The sequence below is a fragment of the Sinocyclocheilus rhinocerous genome, unplaced genomic scaffold, assembly GCF_001515625.1.
Source record: "Sinocyclocheilus rhinocerous isolate Xijiao unplaced genomic scaffold, SAMN03320098_v1.1 scaffold2254, whole genome shotgun sequence".
NCBI lineage: Eukaryota > Metazoa > Chordata > Actinopteri > Cypriniformes > Cyprinidae > Sinocyclocheilus > Sinocyclocheilus rhinocerous.
In genome coordinates, this window is record NW_015652339.1 from 454,428 (window position 1) to 478,172 (window position 23,745).

At 32.2% G+C, this 23,745-nt stretch overlaps 1 protein-coding gene across 3 annotated transcripts in view; it reads left to right on the plus strand.

The window, feature by feature from the left end:
- Window positions 1–250: 250 nt before the first annotated feature.
- The window catches only part of LOC107714881 (interleukin-1 receptor type 1-like), a 27,769-nt gene continuing 4,274 nt past the window's right edge, over window positions 251–23,745 (plus strand). The window contains exons 1-10 of one of the 3 annotated variants that reach the window (XM_016520874.1): window positions 251–266; window positions 7,258–7,344; window positions 8,900–9,152; window positions 14,260–14,440; window positions 15,745–15,910; window positions 16,641–16,703; window positions 17,336–17,480; window positions 20,262–20,407; window positions 22,756–22,899; window positions 23,098–23,262. In XM_016520874.1, coding sequence (XP_016376360.1) covers window positions 7,260–7,344; window positions 8,900–9,152; window positions 14,260–14,440; window positions 15,745–15,910; window positions 16,641–16,703; window positions 17,336–17,480; window positions 20,262–20,407; window positions 22,756–22,899; window positions 23,098–23,262 — 1,348 coding nt within the window. In that variant the 5' untranslated portion in view covers window positions 251–266; window positions 7,258–7,259. Of the gene's footprint in view, window positions 267–1,849; window positions 2,039–2,300; window positions 2,362–7,257; window positions 7,345–8,899; window positions 9,153–14,259; window positions 14,441–15,744; window positions 15,911–16,640; window positions 16,704–17,335; window positions 17,481–20,261; window positions 20,408–22,755; window positions 22,900–23,097; window positions 23,263–23,745 lie in introns of those variants that run through there. The other 2 variants (XM_016520873.1, XM_016520872.1) reach the window with 2 other exon arrangements.

Genomic DNA, 23,745 nt, shown 5'->3' on the forward strand with positions numbered 1-23,745 from the left:
GATAGAAATAAATGGCGAAGGGAAAATGATTTATTTCTATATTATAACACAACAGGAAATGGGAGGGCCTTCGTAAGCATCATGACCTGATGATGAATCCCCAGCTGCTGACCGGATCATGAATATAAAAAGTAATTCTGACAGACAGAAGAAATATGTGACACTTGGTGAAGCAAGAACCAAGAGAAATAAACATCTGCGGAAGAGTTACTGTTCAGAGAACTGAAGAACCCCAGCAGAAGTGAATGTCTGCGCTATTTTATAAGGTTAGTGAAGATGTATAAGGTTAGCCACTGAACAATAATAGCTAAAATTCTCATACAGTGAGTCAGTATATCTGAATTTGCATAGCTTAACTCCATAGAGGATAATGCATGGCATAATCCCGGATAATATCCAGGACGCTGCTGGTTTGTTCAGATTTTCTTCTTCTACTATTCTAATTATTCTACCGTAAAAGAGTCTGGGAGTTACAGCCATAAAGTGCAGAGATACCAAACCAAATCTCACTTATTAGACACTTGCTATAATATTAGAATTTAATTAAATAATTGCGTATAACTCTAAATTTTTGATCATTGCTCCTGAATCAAATGCTTTTCTATTTTTCCACTATTTTGATTTCTTAAAAAATTGCTTTTCTAACACACCAAACTTATGCTTCAGAATGTTAAACTGCTTCATTATTACTTATTCAAGTAGAGCCTTTTTGTTTATTGCTACTTTTTAAATTGGCTTTTTTATTTTGCACATCTTAATTAGTTTATCCACCTTATTTTGTAACTCGAAAGTAAGCTGGAAGGTTGAAAGTAAAAATATTTTTTTTATTTTTCAGTTGCAAAAATATATTTACAACATATATTTAGCATATGTGACCCTGGACCACAAAACCAGTCATAAGGGTCAATTTTTAGAAATTGAGATTTATGCATCATCTGAGAGCTGATTAAATAAGCTTTCCATTGATGTATGGTTTGTTAGGATAGGACAATATTTTGACGAGATAGATTTGAAAATCTGGAATCTGAGGGTGCAAAAAAATCTAAATATTGAGAAAATCATCTTTAAAGTTGTCCAAATGAAGTTCTTAGCAATGCATATTATTAATCAAACATTAAGTTTTGATATATTTACGGTAGGAAATTTACAAAATATCTTTATGGAACATGATCTTTACTTAATATCCTAATGATTTTTGGCATTAAAGAAAAATCGATAATTTTGACCCATACAATGTATTGTTGGCTATTGCTACAAATATACTCCAGCGACTTAAGACTGCTTTTATGGTCCAGGATCACATATATTTAAAATATATTTTGGCCTGAATTTTTGTTTTCTGTGTAGTACACAAAAAACCATTTGCTCCACAAACCAGTTCATGGTTACTATAATAAACATGCTTACGGTAAAAATACGGTGGATATTACTCGTTCATTTACACTATTGTTCACCGTTTTTTACTTTGTACAGTGTTTGTCTTTAGCAAACATGTAATAAATACAATGCAACAAATCTGCAGTTTTTGACATGTTCAACTCTAAATCTAACCTTAGTTCTAACACAAGCTTTGAAAGTGCGCCCCCTACAGTATTGAAGTTGTAACTCACACACACCTTGTTTTCAGTGAGGCTTTTGGAAGAGGAAGGATTAGGTCACGTGTGAACAGATTTAAGTTACTTTCAGTCCCTCAGACCTTGAAATGTTGTTAAAAAGAAGCAGTTCAAGTCATGAGTGACAAAATGTTTAAAGCTCAGTGAAAGCAGCATCAAGTCAAACAACTTTTCTCCGCCTCTCTCTCGCTTGTTCATTGCGCAACTTTATTTCTGAGGCGTTGGAGAGGAAGCCTCCCAAACGCTGAGAGGATATTGCAAAATGCGCTTTCTCAAACATTCCTGTGACCATGGAGAAGTGGCACGACAGTGCGGCCATATATGTGCTCTTTAGGGTCCGATGAAGACACGTTAAATGAGTGCTTGACTCAAGTATAAAGCGAGTTTTACTGAAGGGAATCATGATGCTTTGGGAACGACTGTAGGTAAGACGTTCGCTCATTAGATCCCGGTTTGTGGTGTCTGGCACCATCTGTGCCATTAAACTGTGTGATTCATTTATAGCCATGACTTGACTTCCCTGGGTTTTGTTTTTGAGAAGATTTCCCAGATTTCCTCTGTAAACATGCGGTGTGGTAAAATCCTTACCTGGCATTTAACTTGATGAATGAAAGTTCATGTTTGTTCAACAGATTCTGGCAGTCACAGTTAGTCATTCTTTATTATGACTTTTTCCCCACATGTTAGAATGACCGGAAAGCTATGGATAGAATAAGCTATGGAAATATCACTCAAAACTCTTTTATATGTAAGTTTATTTCTCTAGATTTCAGCACATTTATCAGCCAACTTCATGAGGTGCATCATGGGATGCTTTAAAACACTAGTGAAGGAGGAACATACATGTGCTGCACAAGTAATGATGCTTTTACTTCTCATATTTAACTTTTTTTAATGTAAATTTTAGTTGCATGAAAAAAATCAAACATAGACAAATTTACATGATTGCATTAATTTTCCAAGTGGGTTTCAAGCATTTAAGCAAAAGCCTTTAGATTAAAAAGGCCTTTAATATCATGAGAAGCATAAATTCACTCAAGTGTGTCCAGACTGCTGGAAATGGACAATGGGGCCAATAGGAAGTGGTTGATTTGTGGCTTTGATATTGTTTTATTAGCTTGCACTCTAGTTATTATGTTGACTCAGAAAGAGTCATTAAAGCTGAAGTTAGCAGGGATTTCATTCATTCATTCATTTTTCATTCATCTTTTCTCTTCAAATGGCGTTGATTTAACATTTTTTAAAATCTGCAAAACTAGTGATTTACATATATATATATATATATATATATATATATATATATATACAGTATATATAAACTCATTTATGTATAGATAAATAGATATAAAGATAATTTATTTATAGATATATTTCCACTTTCTTCATTATTAGTGACTGTTTTAATTTGTGTAGTTTTATTGCATTCACTTGTTGGTCAACAGGTGTGTTTGTCAATATGGGGTGATCTTAAAGCCATGATTTTGTATAGTAAACGAATCATAGAAAAGTGGGTATTTGTAGAAATATCGGCATTAAATTCTAGTTCAAAGAAGCACATTGTAGTTTCTGAAGGCATAAGTGTCTCCCAAACATATATTAAAATGTATTGATTTAGCTTCCACACATCATTTATCTGATCAAATGTTTAAAATCTTACAATCATATTTTGAAAACACCATAACAAGCTGGAAAAGGCACGTGTTTTGTAGAATGACGCTTATGTAATTTAAGGTTGGAGCGATTTGAGATGCATTTGAATAGTACAGCATGTCCTCACTCATACATGTTTGGACTGAATCAGACGGTTTAGGCAAGCGACAGACTCGTTGCTATTATGAAACTTCATGTTGCTGTAGTGAAATCTGTTCTGTGGTTGTGGGAACTCAACACTTGATTGGTTTTCTCTCTGTCTGTTCCTTTAGATGGACATGTTGTAAATTGCTTGTTAACTTGTACTTCACCCTGTCAGGAAATTGTTGAACTATTATAATGATGTGGCATGTTAGAATGAATTTTCCCAGGTCAGTAATGAGTGTCGTTCATTGTCGTTGGGGATTGTCATTTTTTTTAAAACCAGTGCCACCCAAACTTTTGCTGTACTTGACAATCAGGTTCATTCTGGTCATCAATTTTCTTCTTGTTTGTTTTTCCATTTCTTAGCAGCAATTGTCAAACCGGACTGCAAATGTTTGTGAATCAGCCCAAAATAATGCAACTCGCCTTTAATAGTCAACAGGGTGTTTTTAGACCTGGTCATATTAAAGGAATAGTCAAGCCAAAAAAGAAAATTTGTTGAGAATTGACCTACCTTTAGGCCATCCAAGATGAAGATAAGTTTGTTTTTTCATGGGAACATATTTGGAGAAATTTGGTATATGAATGGGTGTGAATGGGTGCCGTCAGAATGAGAGTCCAAACAGCTGATAAATCATCACAATAATCCACAAGTAATCCACACCACTCCAGTCCATCAGTTAACATCTTGTGATGTGAAAAGCTGTGTGTTTGTAAGAAACAAATTCATCAGTAAGACGTTTTTAACTTCAAACCGTTGCTTACAGATAAAATACGAGTCCATAATCACATAGGGCTGTTTTGGACTCTTATAGAGGACTCGTATTTTAGCTGGAATCAACCATTTGAAGTTAAAAACATAATAACGGATGTGTTTCTCACAAACACGCAGCTTTTGTTTTCATAAGACATTAACTGATGGACTGGAGTGGTGTGGATTACTGTGATGTTTTTATCAGCTGTTTGGACTCTCATTCTGACGGCACCCATTCACTGCAGAGGATCCATTGGAATGTGATGTGATGCTACATTTCTCCAAACAAAAAAAGGAAAATCAAACTTAAAGGGATAGTTCACCCAAAAATTAAAATTACCCCATGATTTACTCACCCTCAAGCCATCCTAGGTGTATGACTTTCTTCTTTTAGACGAATACAATCGGAGTTATATTAAAAATGTCCTGGCTCTTCCAAGCTTTATAATGGCAGTGAATGGGTGTTGAGATTTTGAAGTCCAATAAACTGCGTCCATCCATCATAAAAAGTGCTCCGGGGGGTTAATAAAGGCCTTCTGAGTGGAATCAATGCGTTTGTGTAAGAAAAATATTCATATTTACAACTGTTGTACTCGTGTTCACAAGAGGGTGGCGTTCCAGCGGATGATGTAGAACGTAAGCAAATGCGGTGACGAATGCAGAAACGCAGAGAAGAGAGCAAAACAAAACACCAGTCACGAATTAGAAGTAGAAAAAGAGAATTTGTAAAGAAAAATTTTGGAGGATTTCGATATAAGCCAAGAGGAGACTGGTTTTCCTTTGCTGTAAACAAAACTTGGTTCTTGCGAGACTAGCATATTCTTACTGGAGCTTACGCTACGTCCTACTAGGGGTGTAAATCGGATGGTTCGTCACGATACGATACGATATCGATTCTCATACCCAGCGATACGATATTTGCCGATACCTCAAAAAATTATATGATACGATTACGATTCGATTCGATACAGGAGTATATCGATCGATGTATCGATATTATGATATTAATGTATAAATTAAATATAGATTAATCATTTTGGTGTTACAAAGGTTATTTAGTCAGGAGCAGTGAGCACTTGTATTTTTCTTTAACAGCATTAGATTTATTATTAGTTTGCTTTCACTTTAAGAACGAAAGCACGGATTTAACTACTGATACACATGCCTTTTCTTTCTCAACTGTTTACGTTAAGACATATGCCTAAACGACTGTGTTTACTAGGATATTCGCCAAAACAAATGTCTATTTATTCATCCATGCACAAAAAAGTGGAAGAGAGCTCAATTTAGTATTCGCGCGGTGTAGACGCGGCTGTCTTGTGCGTGCGCGCACTTCAGATGTGTGCGCAGAAAACTTCTCACTCAGCGCTCGACTGTTCCGCCAACAATCCCGAGCGTCTTTTATGCTCACCTTGTGCCTTCGGGCGGTCCTTATATCGAGTCCTGATACGTGAGTTTGAACAAGAATGCACGCGTTGTCGGTAATGCTTAGACAGACATTATGTGAAAATGTGGACAGTGCCAAAATAAAGGTGCCTATTTATACTACAGATATCGATATTTTGCGCATGGCATCGATGCATCGTATCGTCAGACATCGTATCGATATATCGATCCATATCGATGAATCGTTACACTCCTACGTCATCCGCTGGAACGCCACTATTAAAATGATAATATCCCTTTAAAATTTATTTGCATAGCTTGCTGGTTTTTTAAATGCGGCTGGGGTTTTTTTTTCTTTAAATGTAGCTGCTGTAAGCATGTAAGTACAAGTGGAATCGATTGACGTCATCACCTGTTAAAAACTATTTACTAACTGAAGTAAATATTTTGCTATCCACTGAACATCTGGATGAGGGTTTGGAGGTTACAAGCAGATCAAGTTTTGGCTGGATAGTTTAAATTCAGGGTTAATGTAGGGCATGATCCTGTTTGACAACAGAATGTTCCCTTTTTCTCAGATGTGCATGTTTACATTTATTCCTCAAATAACCATTTTTAACGCTGAGCAAGCATGTTAAGTTCCTCTGAAGTGCAGCCGTGTGGTCTACTCTTTTAAAGAACGAAAACTGTTGTGCAAGATTGACTCTGTTTTAGTCGGTCGATTGCTGGATCGGCACTCTCCGCTACAGAGCTTCAGCTCTAGTCAGCATTTCCCATCTATCTGCGTTTCTTGGAGAGGAGGGAAGTGAGAGTAGAAATTCATATGTATTCGTATAAGCTTAGTTATTTAAGGGTTGGTCATCAGATTATATGTTACTGCACTTTTGCATCTCAGAATCATTTTTGCAGTCTTATTTTATTGTGTATTTTATTATTTTTTTGCGGTCTGTAATTAGTTCCAGTTGTCATTTTCTAAAAATACTGACCGTGCAAGCAGTGCATACTCTGTGAAAAATTTACGTTTTGCAAGAAAATATTTTAGTTTTTCTACTTCAGTGTGTTGCTTGCCATTTCTTTGTAATTATTTGTGACATTTACTAGCAACTTCAGAGTGAAATTCAGACCTACACTAATTTTCTTAAAAAAAAAAATTGGAAATTAAATATTGTGTCAAAGTGTGATCTGTGTTTGTGTTTTTAATTGATTTTGTGTGTCTCATTTGCCATCATTTTTGCTACATTTATTTTATAGACAATATACCGTGTGTGTGTGTGTGGAAAATAGTGAAAAAATATTTTACAAATGGTGTTTTTTTCACCCTGATCCTGGGATGACCTTTGAGTTTGTGTCTCAAACACTTTCAGTAAACATGAGGTTCAAAGTTCATCAAACATGACTAACAACATCATAAAAGCTGAAGGGAACATTCAAGAGTGCCTGAATATTATTTATAGGGTTTTCTAACATTAGGGTCATGGAAAATCTGCAAATATCAGGGAAATTAAAAGTTGTGATTGCAGATGTTTGGAATAAAAACGACAACAACAAACAAACATATATAATTTTTTTAGTTATCCTCAGCTTTTTCTTCATGTGATCCATTAGACATTCTATTATAATTCTAATTTCTTAAATTCAAATATGAAATTACACTTCTGCACTCTGCATCTCTATTCAAATTCAATCATTTTGTCATTTCTTTCTCTACAGATATGGGTCGGTCGTCCCTCATTTTCCTGGTCGCTGTACTTTGGCCAACTGAATGTGCCGTGATCTCAACGGAAACTTTAGGTCCAGGTAAGGAAGTTGCATCTGTTTCCTTCAATAACTTTACTAGCTGGATGAAGTGAGTCATATACTGATGCCTGTAAATGAAATAAAACTCAATTATAGCTTGATGAGGATGTTTGATTTATTGTACCTCATAAACCTCTGTGTACAGAACAGCATTTAAACTCAAGGCGTGGCTGCAAAGCTCTGAAAGTGGTTATTATGATACATACAAGGTGCCCAGTATATATATATATATATATACAGTGGGTACGGAAAGTATTCAGACCCCCTTAAATTTTTCACTCTTTGTTATATTGCAGCCATTTGCTAAAATCATTTAAGTTAATTTTTTTTCCTCATTAATGTACACACAGCACCCCATATTGACAGAAAAACACAGAATTGTTGACATCTTTGCAGATTTATTAAAAAAGAAAAACTCAAATATCACATGGTCCTAAGTATTCACACCCTTTGCTGTGACACTCATATATTTAACTCAGGTGCTGTCCATTCCTTCTGATCATCCTTGAGATGGTTCTACACCTTCATTTCAGTCCAGCTGTGTTTGATTATACTGATTGCACTTGATTAGGAAAGCCACACACCTGTCTATATAAGACCTTACAGCTCACAGTGCATGTCAGATATATGAAGAAATTTACCCTGAATATTTTTGAATTGAATATATCAAACTCGTTTGTTGAAATCTACTAAAATAATTTATGAACAGTGCTGTGGATAAAATACAATCTTATTTTTATTTTATTTTATTTTCAGGTATTTATTTATTTAGAAGTTATTTAGAATAGTTTTTGTTAATATTTTGAATAAATTCTATTTTTATATTTTCTTTTTTCATTTTAATTTTTTTAAAGGGGTAGTTCACCCAAAAATGCAAATTACCCCATGATTTACTCACCCTCAAGCCGTCCTAGGTGTATATGACTTTCTTCTTTCAGACAAATACAATCAGAGTTGTATTAATGTCCTGGCTCTTCCAAGCTTTATAATGGCAGTGAATGGGTGTTGAGATTTTGAAGTCCAATAAAGTGCATCCATCCATCATGAAAAGTGCTCCACACGGCTCCGGAGGGTTAATTAAGGCCTCCTGAAGCAAATCAATGCGTTTTTATAAGAAAAATATCCATATATATATTAACTTAATTTTTTCGTTTTTGGGTGAACTATCCCTTTAAGTTTTAGTAATTGTATTGTGTGTCTTTGTCATTTTATTATTAGTATTATTACTATTTTAATGTGTCCATATAGTTTTAATAAAGTTTTAGTTTATGTATTTTTATTTATTTTAAAACTTCAACAAACTAAATGAAAATGAGAACTCGTTGAAATGAGTTTTTGACTCATTTGTGACTCATTTTTATGGTTTTAGTTAACAATAATAACACTGCTTGAGGCAGGAAATGCATGGAAAAAAAATTTAGCATTGGTGTCACTATATTGTTTAATTTTTTTCCAAATTAATTTTATTCCCATGCTCTCGTATTATGCCTTTACATTCTCTAGCATTGTTTTGTGTTGGTTATTAACTGTCTTCATCATGCATGTCTCTAAACAGAATCCTGCAGGGATTTCGGACAGGCGTTTGAGCGGGCTTTCTCGATCCCGGGTGAAGTGGCGATACTGGAGTGCCCATTGCAGGTGCATTATCTCTTTAATCCTGCAGAAACGCCATACAGCGTCACATGGTACGATGAGAGAACGGGCTCTGAGATCACGGAGCTGGAGCAGAGCGTCATGCTCAAGAAAACACAAGTGTGGTTCTTCAACGTCACCATGCAGCAGCAAGGAAAATACACATGTGTGGTCAGGTATGAACAGACTCTTTCCTCTTGATCTTTAAAGCAATTCTATATGTTTATCAATAAGAATCTGTCTTAAGCAATGGATCATGGGACGCACCAAGCCACTTCACTCAGGCACTCAAAGTGTTTTACTCGTAGGAATTAGTAGTGTTACCAAAAAAATGATGTCTCAATATTTTGTGGGATATTGTTGTTTATCAGGGCTTGAATTTCGGTGCGGGATTGTGCATAATTCTACTGATTCCCGCAGTGTCCGCGTGTATTTCAGCGTGAAAGTCGCTCGGGACAGATGACGGAGTGTATCATTTGCACATGCTTTTGAGTCTTACCATTTTAAACATTCAAATGCTCGATTCAGTACTTGTTTGCTCTCTGTGAGACCGCTTTCTGCAAGCTCACACCCAAAGTGCGCGCATAGAGCCGCATCTGAGAGCGCGCGACTACAGAATGAAGTAGTGTTGCACCTTATTGCGCGTAAACGGCATACAAAATACATACAAAATTGTCAAAATGCCTGTCTTGATGAGTATTCACGTAAACAGTCGATTTATACTAAACATTGTCGGTATATAGGCTATTAAGTGAATGTAAACAGTTGAGAAACAAAACTTATGTGTAACAGTTAGATCCATGCATGAGGTCTTAAAGAGACAGCAACCTAAATAAACCTGCTGCTGTCTGTCATTAATGTTTATTTATACATTGAAGACTAACCAGTGTTATTTTAAAGTTAAACGGATTATTCATTTATTTGTGGTATTTCTGTACCTGAATATTACAGTTATACCTACCTGAAAAACTTAAAGCAGAGTTAATTTTATTTGTATATTGTTATTGTATTTGTTTGTGCCATTGCTTGTCATTTAGCTATTCTTATTTTATTACTGACTGTTTAGTTGTCTTTTTTAGTTAAAATAAATTCATTTCAGCATTTCTTTTTAAGTATCTTCCTCACAATATAAAATGAATCAACAACATTATAAATTGTAAAACACAAATACACTGGGTGACGAAACATTTAGGTTGGATGATTGTAGTTTAAAAATATGTCTAAAAAATACCCTATACTCCTCCCTCAAATAAAAAAAATCCCCCCCATAAGAGCCACCTAAAGGGCGAATTCCCCCCCATTTTCCAAAACAAAATTCAGGCCCTGATTATGATAATTAGACAATGTTTTGCTGAGTGTGTTTTTGTGCTGGTTCCTTTGTCTGGATTAGGCCTGTTATGTCACCAAAGCTTGCTTGCTTACTTTACTTTACTTTACTTTACTTTACTTTACATTACATTTTATTTATTTTTAAAAAAAATTTTTGTAGAGTATTTATTTATTTATATTATTGTTGTTGTTTATTTATTTATTTTTATATTATAATAACTTTATTTGTTTATTTTATATTATTTTTATTATTATTTTCTTTTTTTGTATTGAGCACGTTAACACACCCAGTTCTTTATTCAGTGTATGTCATCTTTTATGTCAAATTCTTAATATTTATGATGATGATGATTAATAATTAATAATAATATAATGATAATAATAATTCATGTATTTACTCATCAGAGTATTTATTTATTTGTCTGTTTGTTGTTTTATTTAGTTTAATATTTTAATAATTATTATTTATTTATTTTTATATTATGTATTTATTTTATTTATTTAGATTTTTTTTTTCTGAGGACAGCCAGATCCTTATTGGGTGTATGCATCATCTTTTATGTCAAATTCTAATATTTCATTAATTCTTTTATTTATTTATTATTTACTTGCTAATTTTCTATTGTTTTGTACTGAGTATGTATGTATTTATTTAGTTATATTATTGTTGTTTTTATGTTTTAATAATTATAGTTTTATTTGTTTATTTTTATATTATTTATTTATCGTTTTGTTTTGTCCTGAGTACTTTAAAACACCCAGTTCCTTGTTTGATGTATGCATCATCTTTTATGTCAAATTGTTACACTTAATCAATTAATTAATTTAGAGTAATAAGAAACTATAGGACTGTTACCAATCAAATGAAGTCAGTATCAGCAAAATCCACTTTTTGCGCCGCAGAAGTGACACAGAAACTGCATCTAAAGCAGCATTTGTTTGCATTTACACTGCAATTACAGCTGCATAAATAATGATGTGAGATTGTTTAAAAACTAATGGAATCTAGAAATATGAAATGATTTTTGTCAAATGAAGTGATACTTTAAATATGAAACTCAAGTCACTGTCTTAAGGAGTGAGTCATTGAGTCATTCATTCGACCGTTTTCAAAAGGTTATTAATGTTTCTTATTATAAATAGTTTTTGCTGCTTCATATTTTTGTGGAAACAGTGATACATTTTTCAGAATTCTTTAATGAATAGGAAGTTCAAAAGAACAGCATTTATTTGAAATAAAATCTTGCTGAATACAAGTATTATTTAAAAAAATAAAATAAAATCTTACTCTCCCCAAACTTCTGAATGGTAGTATATCACGGTTTCCACAAAAATATGACTGTTTTCAACATTGATAATAATCAGAAATGTTTCTTGAGCAGCAAATCAGCATATTAGAATGATTTCTGAAGGATCATGTGACACTGGAGACCGGAGTAATGATGCTGAAAATACAGCTTTGATCACAGAAATAAATTACAGTTTAACAGATATTCACATAGAAAACAGCTATTTTAAATTGTACAAATATTTCACAATTTTTACAGTTTTTACTGTATTTTAATCAAGTAATTTCAGCCTTGGTGAGCAGAAGAGACTTCTTTAAAAAAAAAAAAAAAAATCTTATAAAATATTATTCCAAACATTTCACCGGTAGTTTAAGTCTCAATATTAGTTTGTTGTTTATTGAACTCTTGTGTAAAATCAATATCACATTTTCAGTGGTGCTGATATTTGAGTGATATTGCCTAAATGTATCATATAGAAAAATTAGGAACATTTTCGCCCCCATATATTCATTATGCAATATGAATCACAATATTATCACAATATGAATAAGAGTAAATATGATCAAAGGGATTAAGGAGTTTGGGGACATTTCTGTGGGGTGGGGGATTTCAGGAGGGGCTTGCTTCGCATGCAGTCATTTTGGAAGTGAAATGTTTTTTAGAAACGCATCTTGAGCAGAGGATGTGGTCAGTCTGTCAGACTCGGGGTTACAGGCCTCGCGTGCAACAGAAATGCCCTTTTTTTTTTCTGTTTTTTTCCAAGCCTATTTTTTATATGCTGAGATTTTTTCCACCGCGACCTTGATATGTTTTGATGAGATTCACTGAAGCTGCAGTGCTCTGCTGACTGAAGAAATAAATGAATGGAAAGATCAGGAAGGATTACTATGTGGAGTTTCCAGGATGGTGAGATGAGCAAACCAGTGTCGTGTTGAACAGGTGTTGAAGATCCTGACCTTTAAACAACCTGCTGCCGCAAAACACACACTTACTGTCACTGACAGAAGCTGTAAGCAAAGAAAGGTTAAGAAAACAGGCTGAATATACAGATTAATAAAAAAGTTAAAAGGCAAAGATGTGGTGCTTAGCTGTTCTTCTGTGTAAAGTAGAATGCGCTGCTGGAAGCTTCTTATTTGTTACTTGAAATAATACAATTTGGAAAAATAGCAATTTTTTTTTTTAATAGAACAAGTAAAGATGCAGGAAATGTATTATACAGAAAAATTACTTAATGCTTAAAATATCAAGAGATAGTAATAAGTTAATTAAGTTAATTGAGCTTCAGCTGAAAAAAAAAAAAATTACCTTACAGGCGTTTACTATGAAAAAAATAAATCCATGATTTAAACTTAAAAAATATAAGGACTGCTAAAATCGTTTGTTTATTTATTATTGTTTTATTTGTTATATTATTGTAGATTTGTTTTCATAGTATTATTATTTTATTAAACTACCTACCTTTTTGTTGTTGTGTTATTTATTTTTAAATAATATAATTAAGTTATATGTTTATTTTTTATAAGTATTGTTATTGTTTGTTTTCTGCTAAATCATAAACTTAAAATGATAGGACAGTTGACTTATGTACTTTTTTTATTTATTGTTTTATTTGTTTATTTATTTTAATATTATTCTTTTGTTTTATATGAATCAACCCATGAAGCAAACTAGCTGTTTGTTTGTTTGTTTGTTTATTGTTGTTTTTATTGATTTTATTTAGTTTGTGTTTTGCTAAACCTATGAATCAGAAACTTAAATATTAGGACTGTTAATAAATGTATTTATTTAATTTTAATTTATTTTTAATGTTTATTTTGTTTTTATAGATTATTTATTTTATTTTATTATTTTGTTTTGTTTGTATGTGTGTGTTTTTTTAATAAATCCAGTATAAGAATGGCTGCGAGGAACATATAGGAAAAAATAAATAAATAAATAAAAAACAAGGTTGAGAAATGCTGATATAGATAAATGCATGGAACTTAATCTGTCAGCAGAGGGCAGCATTAGTCTTTTGCGTCCCATATTTCCTGTGTGTATGTGTGTGTGTGTATGTGTGTGTGTGTGTGTGTGTGTGTGTGTGTGTTCCATCTCCTCTCCATTATAACTTGTTCTTTCCATGCTACTGCTGTGTGTAAAATATGACATGCAAAATACTAGATAGATAAATGCATGGAACTTAATCTGTCAGCAGAGGGCAGCATTAGTCTTTTGCGTCCCATATTTCCTGTGTGTATGTGTGTGTGTGTATGTGTGTGTGTGTGTGTGTGTGTGTGTGTGTGTTCCATCTCCTCTCCATTATAACTTGTTCTTTCCATGCTACTGCTGTGTGTAAAATATGACATGCAAAATACTAGATCAGAACACAGTTTTTTTTTTTTTTTAAGGCATTGCAGACAGTGATTTCTTTTTAAAATAGCATGCATAAAAATGTCTCTACTACCTGACAGGTATTATTAAAATACACATTGTGAGAAATCGGCCCAGAGCGGTCCGGACTTTTGTTAGCCAATCAGAAGCACATGCTGCCTGTCACTCAATTTGCATGTTTGGATTGCTGACATTGAGATGGTTGTCATGTCTTTGGTTTAGGAGAGCGAGCATTTGTGTGGCAACTGCTTGTTTTGATCCCCAATAACATTGTCTGTGTTTATTTTGTCATCAGGACTCAAAGTGAGTGCTACAAACAGGCGACAGGACTGGTGGTGACCGAAATGACGTCAGAAAACTGTGAGAGACCGCAGAGGGGACTCCAGCGGATCAGCGCTCATGTGAACGATCTCCTCGTCTGCCCTCTGAGGAAATATCTAAAGAGCGTGGACAGTCCGTCCATCCAGTGGTACAAGGTAGAAAATGCATTGTTCATCTCTTTATCTGATCAAGTTCGCCAGAGAGGCCTTAAAGAGATAGTGCATCCAAAAATGAAAGTCCTGCTATTATTTACTTTTCCCTAATGTTGTTCCAAATCTGTTCTTTTGAGCAAAATTTATATTCATTATAGAAGATTTTTAAAGTTGTATTAGTTTCCATGACTTCTCCAAGTCTAAGAGTCACATTAGGCCTAAATGTAAGATTAATGTATTTGAATTGCATATACAATTTCCATGCATTTGGATTAAAACTCAGAGATTTATGTTGGTTCTAAGCAATTTGAATAAATGCATTTTGAAAATATCATTATTTTAAATCCTTTTTTTTTTAAGGTTTTATTTTTAAACCTCTTAAATCAATTTTTAAATCATTTTAAAAGTTTTTAAATTCCTTGTTTTATTGTTGTGATTATTTATTTTATTATTATTTTCTTTTCTTTTATGTAAAGCACTTTGAATTACCATTGTGTATGAAATGTGCTATATAAATAAACTTGCTTAGCCTTGCCTTATTTAAATAAAATCAAATAATCAGTGTGGTCAGTAATAACTATTCCATGATTTTTTTACATTTTTTTAATTTTTAGTTCAGATATCTAACCTGTTTCATTTATGTATGACTGACAAATATGCAACACATTAAGTTTATTAGTTTGTTAAAACCGTGTAATCCAAATGGATGGAAATTTTATATGCGATTCAAATACGTTAATCTTTTTGGGGGTGGGAACCTTGATTCTTAAATAAAAATTGCTGATGTTTAAGGAACAAACTAGCCCTTGTTAATATGTTAAATTCTGGGTGCGATCGTAATGTTTCAGGTCAAATTTATCCTACAAGGATTCAATACAATTTGCTAAAAATCATAATATAAAAGAAGGTTAAAAACAACCTTGAACATTAATATTTTTCAAACATTACCAAAAAAAGTGAGTAATTATATATGCATAAAAAATAAATATTATTTAAAAAAATATATATTTATCTTTTTTTATTTTTTTTTTATTTTTATTATTTTTTTCATTATTTTTGTGTGCTTTCCTGAACCTCAAACAGCAAAATTCACATGCATAAACTGATAAAAGCTGACGTCTTCAATGCAGAGTATGTTTCTTCAAATAAAAGCATCCATGGTTTGCATAAATGTAATGTCAATACTGAGACACTGACATAAATGCATTTTATTTTGGATCTGCACCTGCCTTTGCTCATTCATTCATTTAGACGCATAGATTTGATTTGCTCTTTCTTTCTCTCTACTGTGTCTGCTTTCCTCTCAGAACTGTGAACTCCTTCGAGAAGATGAGAAATTTGTTCCAAATGAAGATATGCTCAACATACGCAAAGTGCATCTCGATGACGCTGGATTTTACACCTGCAAAATGACCTTTCGTGTAGCTGGAGTCGCCCGTGAAATGGCCGAAACTATAGAGTGTGAAGTGAACGGTGAGCATTTACTGCACAATGGGAAGATGATGTGTGAACATAATGACAATTTGCTGAAAACCCACTCATCCTCAGGCCTGCCAAGATTAGGATGAGTTTGTTTCTTCATCAGATTTGGAGAAATATAGCATTGCATCAGTGTCTCAGCAATGGATGCTCTGCAGTGAATGGGTGCCGTCAGAATGAGAGTCCAAACAGCTGATAAAAACATCACAATAATCCACAAGTAATCCACAGCACTCCAGTCCATCAGTTAACATCTGGAGAAGACAAAAGCTGAAACAAATCCAGCATTAAGATGCTTTTAACTAAAATACGAGTCCATAATCCAAAAAAAAATGCTTCCTTCAGTGAAAAAGTGCATCTCCTGTTGTCTCTCACATCAAAATCCAGCCACATATTTGTTTAGAGCTGTTTAAACGGTGCTTGATCTGTGCAGATTTCTCTCCTGATTCACACCAGACCATTTTTTCACTGGAGGAAGCCTTATTATAGATTATGGACTCATATTTTAGCTGAAAGCAACGGTTTGAAGTTAAAACGTCTTAATGCTGGATCATGTTTCAGCTTTTGTCTTCTCCAGATGTTAACTGATGGACTGGAGTGCTGTGGATTATTGTGATGTTTTTATCAGCTGTTTGGACCCTGAAGCAAAAGAGTGTTTTAAATCACTGGTATATGATTATTTATAATTACTTTGCCTTTTTAAAGCTTTTTTTAATTATTGCAGATGAATATTTAATGAAGCCACAAATGATCGAGCCGGTTAATGAGATCATCAAAGTGGAGAGGGGTGAGCTGGACATTTCATTTATTTATTACAGTATTATCGTTTATTTATCGCTGTTTTTTAGCCACTCAATATGTGACCCTGGAGCACAAAAGCAGTCTTAAGTCGCTGGGGGATATTTGTAGCAATAGCCAACAATACATTGTATGGGTCAAAATGATTAATTTTTCTTTTATGTCAAAAATCATTAGGATATTAAGTAAAGGTCATGTTCCATGAAGATATTTTGTAAATTTCCTACCGTAAATATATCAAAACTTAATTTTTGATTAGTAATATGCATTGCTAAGAACTTCATTTGGACAACTTAAAGATTATTTTCTCAATATTTAGATTTTTTTGCACCCTCAGATTCCAGATTTTCAAATAGTTGTATCTCAGCCAAATATTGTCCTATCATAACACACCATACATTAATGGAAAGCTTATTTATTCAGCTTTCAGATGATGTATAAATCTCAATTTCAAAAAATTTACCCTTATGGCTGGTTTTGTGGTCCAGGGTCACATATATGTGTTCTGTACACATGAAGTTAATTTATTAACCACATCCTACAACTAAATGCACAAAACTGCAGTTTGTACGCGGCCTATGAGAGAATTATAGACTCAGCCTGTGTTTGTTTGTTCATAAGGTTCATCCTTCAGGAAGGACTGCGTGGTCGTTGTTCGGGGGAAAGGCATTCCCATGGTTGATGTGATCTGGAAGGTCCTGCTGGGGTCTGAAGAGGAGTTTATATCCCAAAACACGTCACACCGCGTTCATCAGAAACCCATGAAGTGCGTACTGAATATGGCTGTGTTTCAGATGAGATAAAGATAGGTTTCAACTTTCATTTGGTCAGGTTTGGTGTCCACAGTTTAAATGAATTATCCTTTGAAACCATATAGACTAGATATATCATGCATTTATTACAAATAATCCTTTGATTTGCATTTATAAAGTTGCTACAAAAAAGAGAGAAAAAAATCAAATAATATAATTTGTAAATATATCATGCATTGCATAATACAAAAATAGCCATTACCAAATGATTATTTATGATTTAAAAAATTTTAATGGATTTTTTCAGAGTAAAAGTAAATATATTGTGATTATATATCATTACCGTGATTAAACGTTGTTGTTTGAAACCATATAGACTAGACTTATGATGCATTTATTATCAGTAATATTTTGATTTGCATCTATAAAGTTCCTACTAAAAAGAGACAATAATTAAATAAGAAGAAGCACCGAAGTATTTCATTCATTGGATAAAACAAAAATAGCCGTTACCACATAATTATCTAATATTTCAAAAATTTTCATTTTTGAATTTTTTTTTCCAGTAAACATAACTATATTGTGATGTATGTCATTACTGTGAAGTAAGATTTGAATTATACTTTGTTGCTTTAAACCATATAAACTAGACATCACACATTAATTTTGAATAAGATTTTGATTTACATTCATAAATTCCTACAAAAATACTCAAATAAGACGAAGCACTTTTCATTTGTATATAATTTTATTCGCTGAATAATACAAAAGTAGCTGTTACCACGTGATTATTTAATATTTAAAACATTTTAATCAATTTGTTTTTCAATTAAAAATAAAAATATATATTGTGATATGTCATTACTGTGAAATAAGATTTGAATTAATTATCCTTTGTTGATTGAATTTTAATACTGTATGAATAATCTCTTGATCTGCATCTGTAAAATAACGACTAAAAAGAGAAAATACTCATAATATAACATTTGTAGAGTATTTCATTCATTGGATAATACAAAAAAAATTATTAAATAGCTAAAATATTTTCATAGATTTTTTCACCCAATAAAAATAATGTATATTGTGATTATATATCACTACTGTGATATAAAATTAGAATTATCCTGTGTTTTAAACCATTTAGACAAGACTTGTCATACATCAATTATGAATATTCTTTAGATTTGCGATTATAAAATACCTACAAAAAGAGAAAATATTTAAATAATGTGAAGCACTGTTGATTTGTGAAGTATTTCATTCATTGGATATACAAAAATAGCCCTTACCACTATATTATTTAATATTTAAAACACTTTCGTTGATTTTTCCTAGTAAAAATAACTATAATGTGAATGACTGTATGTTGTTCCTGTGGTAGAAGACTTGAATTAATTATCCTTTATTGTCTGAAACCAAATAGACAAGACTTGTTATGCATTTATTATGAATAATCTCTTGATTATTCTATACTAAATAGCAAAAATACTCTAAAATACTAAATTTGAAGTACTGTTCATTTGCAAAGTATTTTATTCATTGGATAATACAAAATTAGCTGTTAACATGATTATTTAATATATTAAACATTTTCATGGAAAAAAAACAAATATTATGATATGTCATTATTGCGATATAAGATTTAAATGAATTATTATTTGTTTGAAACCATATAGACTAGACTTATATATATATATTATGAATAATCTATCGATTTGCATCTATACATTTCCTACTAAGAAAAAATAAGATTAGTAAAGTATTTAATTCATTGAATAATACAAAAATAGCCACGACCACAATTATTTAATATACAAAACGTTTTCATTGATTTCTTTTCGCAGTAAAACTAGTCTTACACATTTATTACGAATCATCTTTTTATTTGCATCGATAAAGAGAACTAAACTTAAAAGAGAAAATACTCAAATAAGATAAAACCTTTCATTTGTGAAGTATTTCATTTATTGGATAATACATGATTAGATAATATAATCAATAATTATGTAATATTAAATATAAAACCATTTTAAATGTTTTTTTCCCAGTAAAAATAACTTGTGATTTTATATATATATATATATATATGAGATGTTAAGATGTCCGCATCAAAAGAAATTTACAAAAGTGATTTTATGTCCATAGAAAGCACGTTAAATGTAAGTAAAGTGTCTACTTTTAAGGTTTCATATAAGTTTTTGGAGAATAAAATGTCAAAATTTGGTTGAAATAATGTTACATTGTCATTCAGTGTAACACATTATTTATCTAAAAATTCAAACATGCTTATTCTGACGTGTACATATTAAAATATATAAAAGAATAAGGGAGCATATAAAATTTGATTGTGTTTTAAATTAGTAAAATAAATCTTACTGACAAATGGGCAAAACCTATAGTGGCAAATTTTAAAAATGTAAAATTACAACTAATTAGTATTTGGGGTGAAAGTATTTAGTCTTTTAATATGTCATAAACTGATTTTTGTTGTAAATATGCCTGACAAGATTGTTACACTGTGATAAGATTTATTTGCATGCATGCATATTTCATGAGTCACACGACAGATATAAGGAAAAGAGATTAAAAAAAATAAAAGACGACTAACTGTAAAAAGATAATGACTTTATTGTGAGTATAACACTGGTAGACAGAAACCACATCTTTATGGTCTCTGTGTGGTAAAAATACATGTGGGTGAATATTCCCGTGTATTAGTGTGTATTGTTATGCTGGTGAGTAATATATTTTTCCTTCAGTTGAAGTGTAACCCTTGTCCTCCTTTCCTCTTAAAGTGAAAGCAGAACGAAGGATGGTTTTCTTATGGTGCGAACGCTCTCACTGTCTGCTGTTTGGGAGGAAGATTTCTATTTAAACTTCACCTGTATGGCATCCAGCAGCCGAGGACACCCGAGCAGCCAGATCTCACTCGTCCCTGCGGGTGCGTCACAACAACACCTAAAGCAATATTACTTCAACACAGTTCATTTGATAAATATGTGCATCTGCCACTCATAACTGTACATCAGATATAATTTTGTGGTACAGCACTTTCACTCTCATTGTCGACTGACAGATGACTAGTTGCTGGAAACTTAACCCCTGGTTAAGCGAGCAGTGGGTGTTTCTCATGTAGACAGAGCTGCTGAGATTTTCCTGCAAGCAAAGCAAGAGAAAGCACAGACCATCAACAAATCTGCACCTTCTTATCTTATTTTATTTTATTACGAAGAATTTATTGGGTTGTCTAAAGTTTTAAAGGTTAACTATCAAGTAAATAATTCAAGTTATCATTTTTAATTAATATTAGTTTTTACTGAACATTTTAAATTATTTTATATATAAAATCTATATAATCAATTTTTTTTTTTTTTTTTATTATTATTTATTTTTTTATATTGCAATGACAATTTAAAATGCCATTTAAAATAAAATCCAGGTTTGCTGTGCTTGTTTGTAGAGCTCAATTTGCACAATTTGAATATTTTATATCACTATAATGAATAATATTATTTTTTATTCTTATTTCTAAAAAAATAAAATGTTAACACAATAAGAGATATTACTATTTTTATATTTCAATGTAAAATAAAAAAAACAAGTATTTAAGAAATCATATAAGTAAAATACTAATATTGCAATACTAATATTTATGGCTGTCTTAATCAAATGTTAATAAATAATTGCAGAAAACTTTATTTTTTTTAAATTAATTTACAACCCTAATTTATTTAAATATTGAATAACATCTCGAATGCCCTGTTAATTAATTTATTTACTTTTATTTATTAAAATATTATTGTATTTACTTAATGGTTGCTGGTATCGTTTTCATGACAGATTTGTCTTATTTAATTCCCTGCATCCTGTTTTTGCAGAGTACCATGTTTTAGAGTTTCTATGCATTTCTATATGCATTTTAAAGATTTGCAAGTGGCAGCGACTAGTTGTTGCAAACTCGGCCGCTGGTTAAGCGAGCAGTGGGCGTTTCTCATCTAGTCAGAGCTGCCCAGATTTTCATGCATGTGCAACAAAAGAAAGTACAAACCAGCAACAAATCTGCACTTTTTATGCTATTTTATTACGAAGCGTTTATAAGAGTTTGTGTAAAGTTTTATTGGTTAACTATCATTTAAATAATGTAAATAATAATTTTAAATTAAAAATGGTTATTATTGAACATTTAATAAATGATTATACCTCATTTATGTTGATCTACATAATGATCTGGGGAACTGATGTGTTAATATATTTATTGAAAGATTTAACTTTTAACAAAATTTAACAATTTTGAATAATGAATATTTGCTGAAAATTGTGTAATTTAATAATAAGTGTGCATATTTCAAATTAGACATCAAATGGTGGCCTAACACCAAACGCAAGCCGTATTTAATGTAGTCTGGGTTAGAGAGCTGCATGATTTGAAGAAAGAAAAAAAATCTGATTGTTATTTATTTATTTTATTTCCCTGAAAAAATGCAATTGCAATTTTAAATGCAATTTAAAAAAAACTCCAGGTTTGTTGTTCTTGTTTTTAGAGCTGCACAACTTGGCGTAAATATTTTATATGACTATAAAATAATAATAGTAATAATAAATGAATAACTACATAATAAAGTTATTACTAAAAATATCAAAATAAGAAGTATTACTATATTAACAGTTCACTGTAAAATAAAAAAATGAGAAGAGAAAGAAATGAGAATTTAAGAAATACAATAATCATTTTATTTTATAGTACAACTAAATTACTATACTAATATTTAAGGCTGTCTTCATTTTTTTGTTTTCAAATGTTAATGAATAATTGCAGAAAATTCTGATTATTTTTATTTTTATTTTACATCACTAATTTAAATGCTGAAGTTATATTGATTTTATGTTAATTCATATTAATAATAAAAGTATTCATTTATATTTTAAATTAATATTTAAATGTAAATATTTTTAAAATCTTATTTTTAATATTTGAAAAAATAACATCTTGAAAGCCCCTCTCTTTCATTTTATGAACTAGTTTATATACATTTACTTTTATTTATTAACAAATTAATGCATTTACTTATCAGATGTTTTTAGTCTTATTTAATTCCCTGCATACTGTGTTTGCAGAGTTACATGTTTTAAAGTTTATAGAAAATTTATATTGCCTTTAAGTGCATTTGAAGATTAGCCAGTGGGAAGTTATTTTTCTTGAAGCAAACGTGATCTACGTTCACTATAGATCACATTATACTAGCAGAACATAAACAGCTGTTTTTGTTTGTCCTGTCCCTTCATCACCAGATGCGAATCTTTTCTTGCTGCTTGGTCTTCTTCTGGGTTCTGTGGCATTGCTCTTCGTGACGAGTGTGCTTCTGTGCACCATATTCAAGGTGGAGCTGGCCTTGTGGGTCAGGACGGTGTTTCCATTCCTCTACAAAACCACAGGTAGTCAACAAACAGGAAATACACTTTTGCACTTTAGCAGCGTCGTGCAGTTACTGGGAAATTACGCATGCTACATGAACTAGAATTAACACCTTTCATGCATTCGCAGCACTGCAGAACATGCTGAAAAAATACATATTAATTGCCTTTGATGTATTTAGTTTAGCATGTTCTGTGCTCTTTGTTTGCTTCTTGTAGACGGTGATGGTAAGCAGTATGATGCATACATCGCCTATCCCAGAGTCCTCGAGGGCTCAAGCGAAAAGGCTGAGATTTTTGCGATGAGTACTTTGCCGCAGGTCCTGGAGGGCCAGTACGATTATAAGCTGTTCATCCTTGGCCGGGACGGCCTGCCTGGAGAAGGTAAAGCCTGGCAACAAAACAAAAAGCGCTGTCATATAACAGTATATTGTGATTTCATATAAAACATCAAATGATGATCGAACACCAAATGTAAGCCGTATTTAATGTAGCTGCACCATTTTGGGAAAAAAATAAAATTGGAAAAAATTGTGATTTAAAATGTGATTATTCAAAAAAGCTTACTATTTAAAGGGGTCATATTATGCGATTTCAATTTTTCCTTTCTCTTTGGAGTGTTACAAGCACTTGGTGCATAAAGAAGATCTGTAAAGTTGCAAAGACTAAAGTCTCAAATCCAAAGAGATATTCTTTATAAAAGTTAAGAGTCAACCACGCCTACCTAAAACGGCTCGTTCTAACACGCCCCCACATACCTACATCACGATCTGGGAAGATTTGCATAAAGCCGCCCAAATGTTCACGCAAAGAAAGAAAGCGTAACTTTTATTCTCGCTGTAGTATTGTTGACGCTGCAGCCATGTC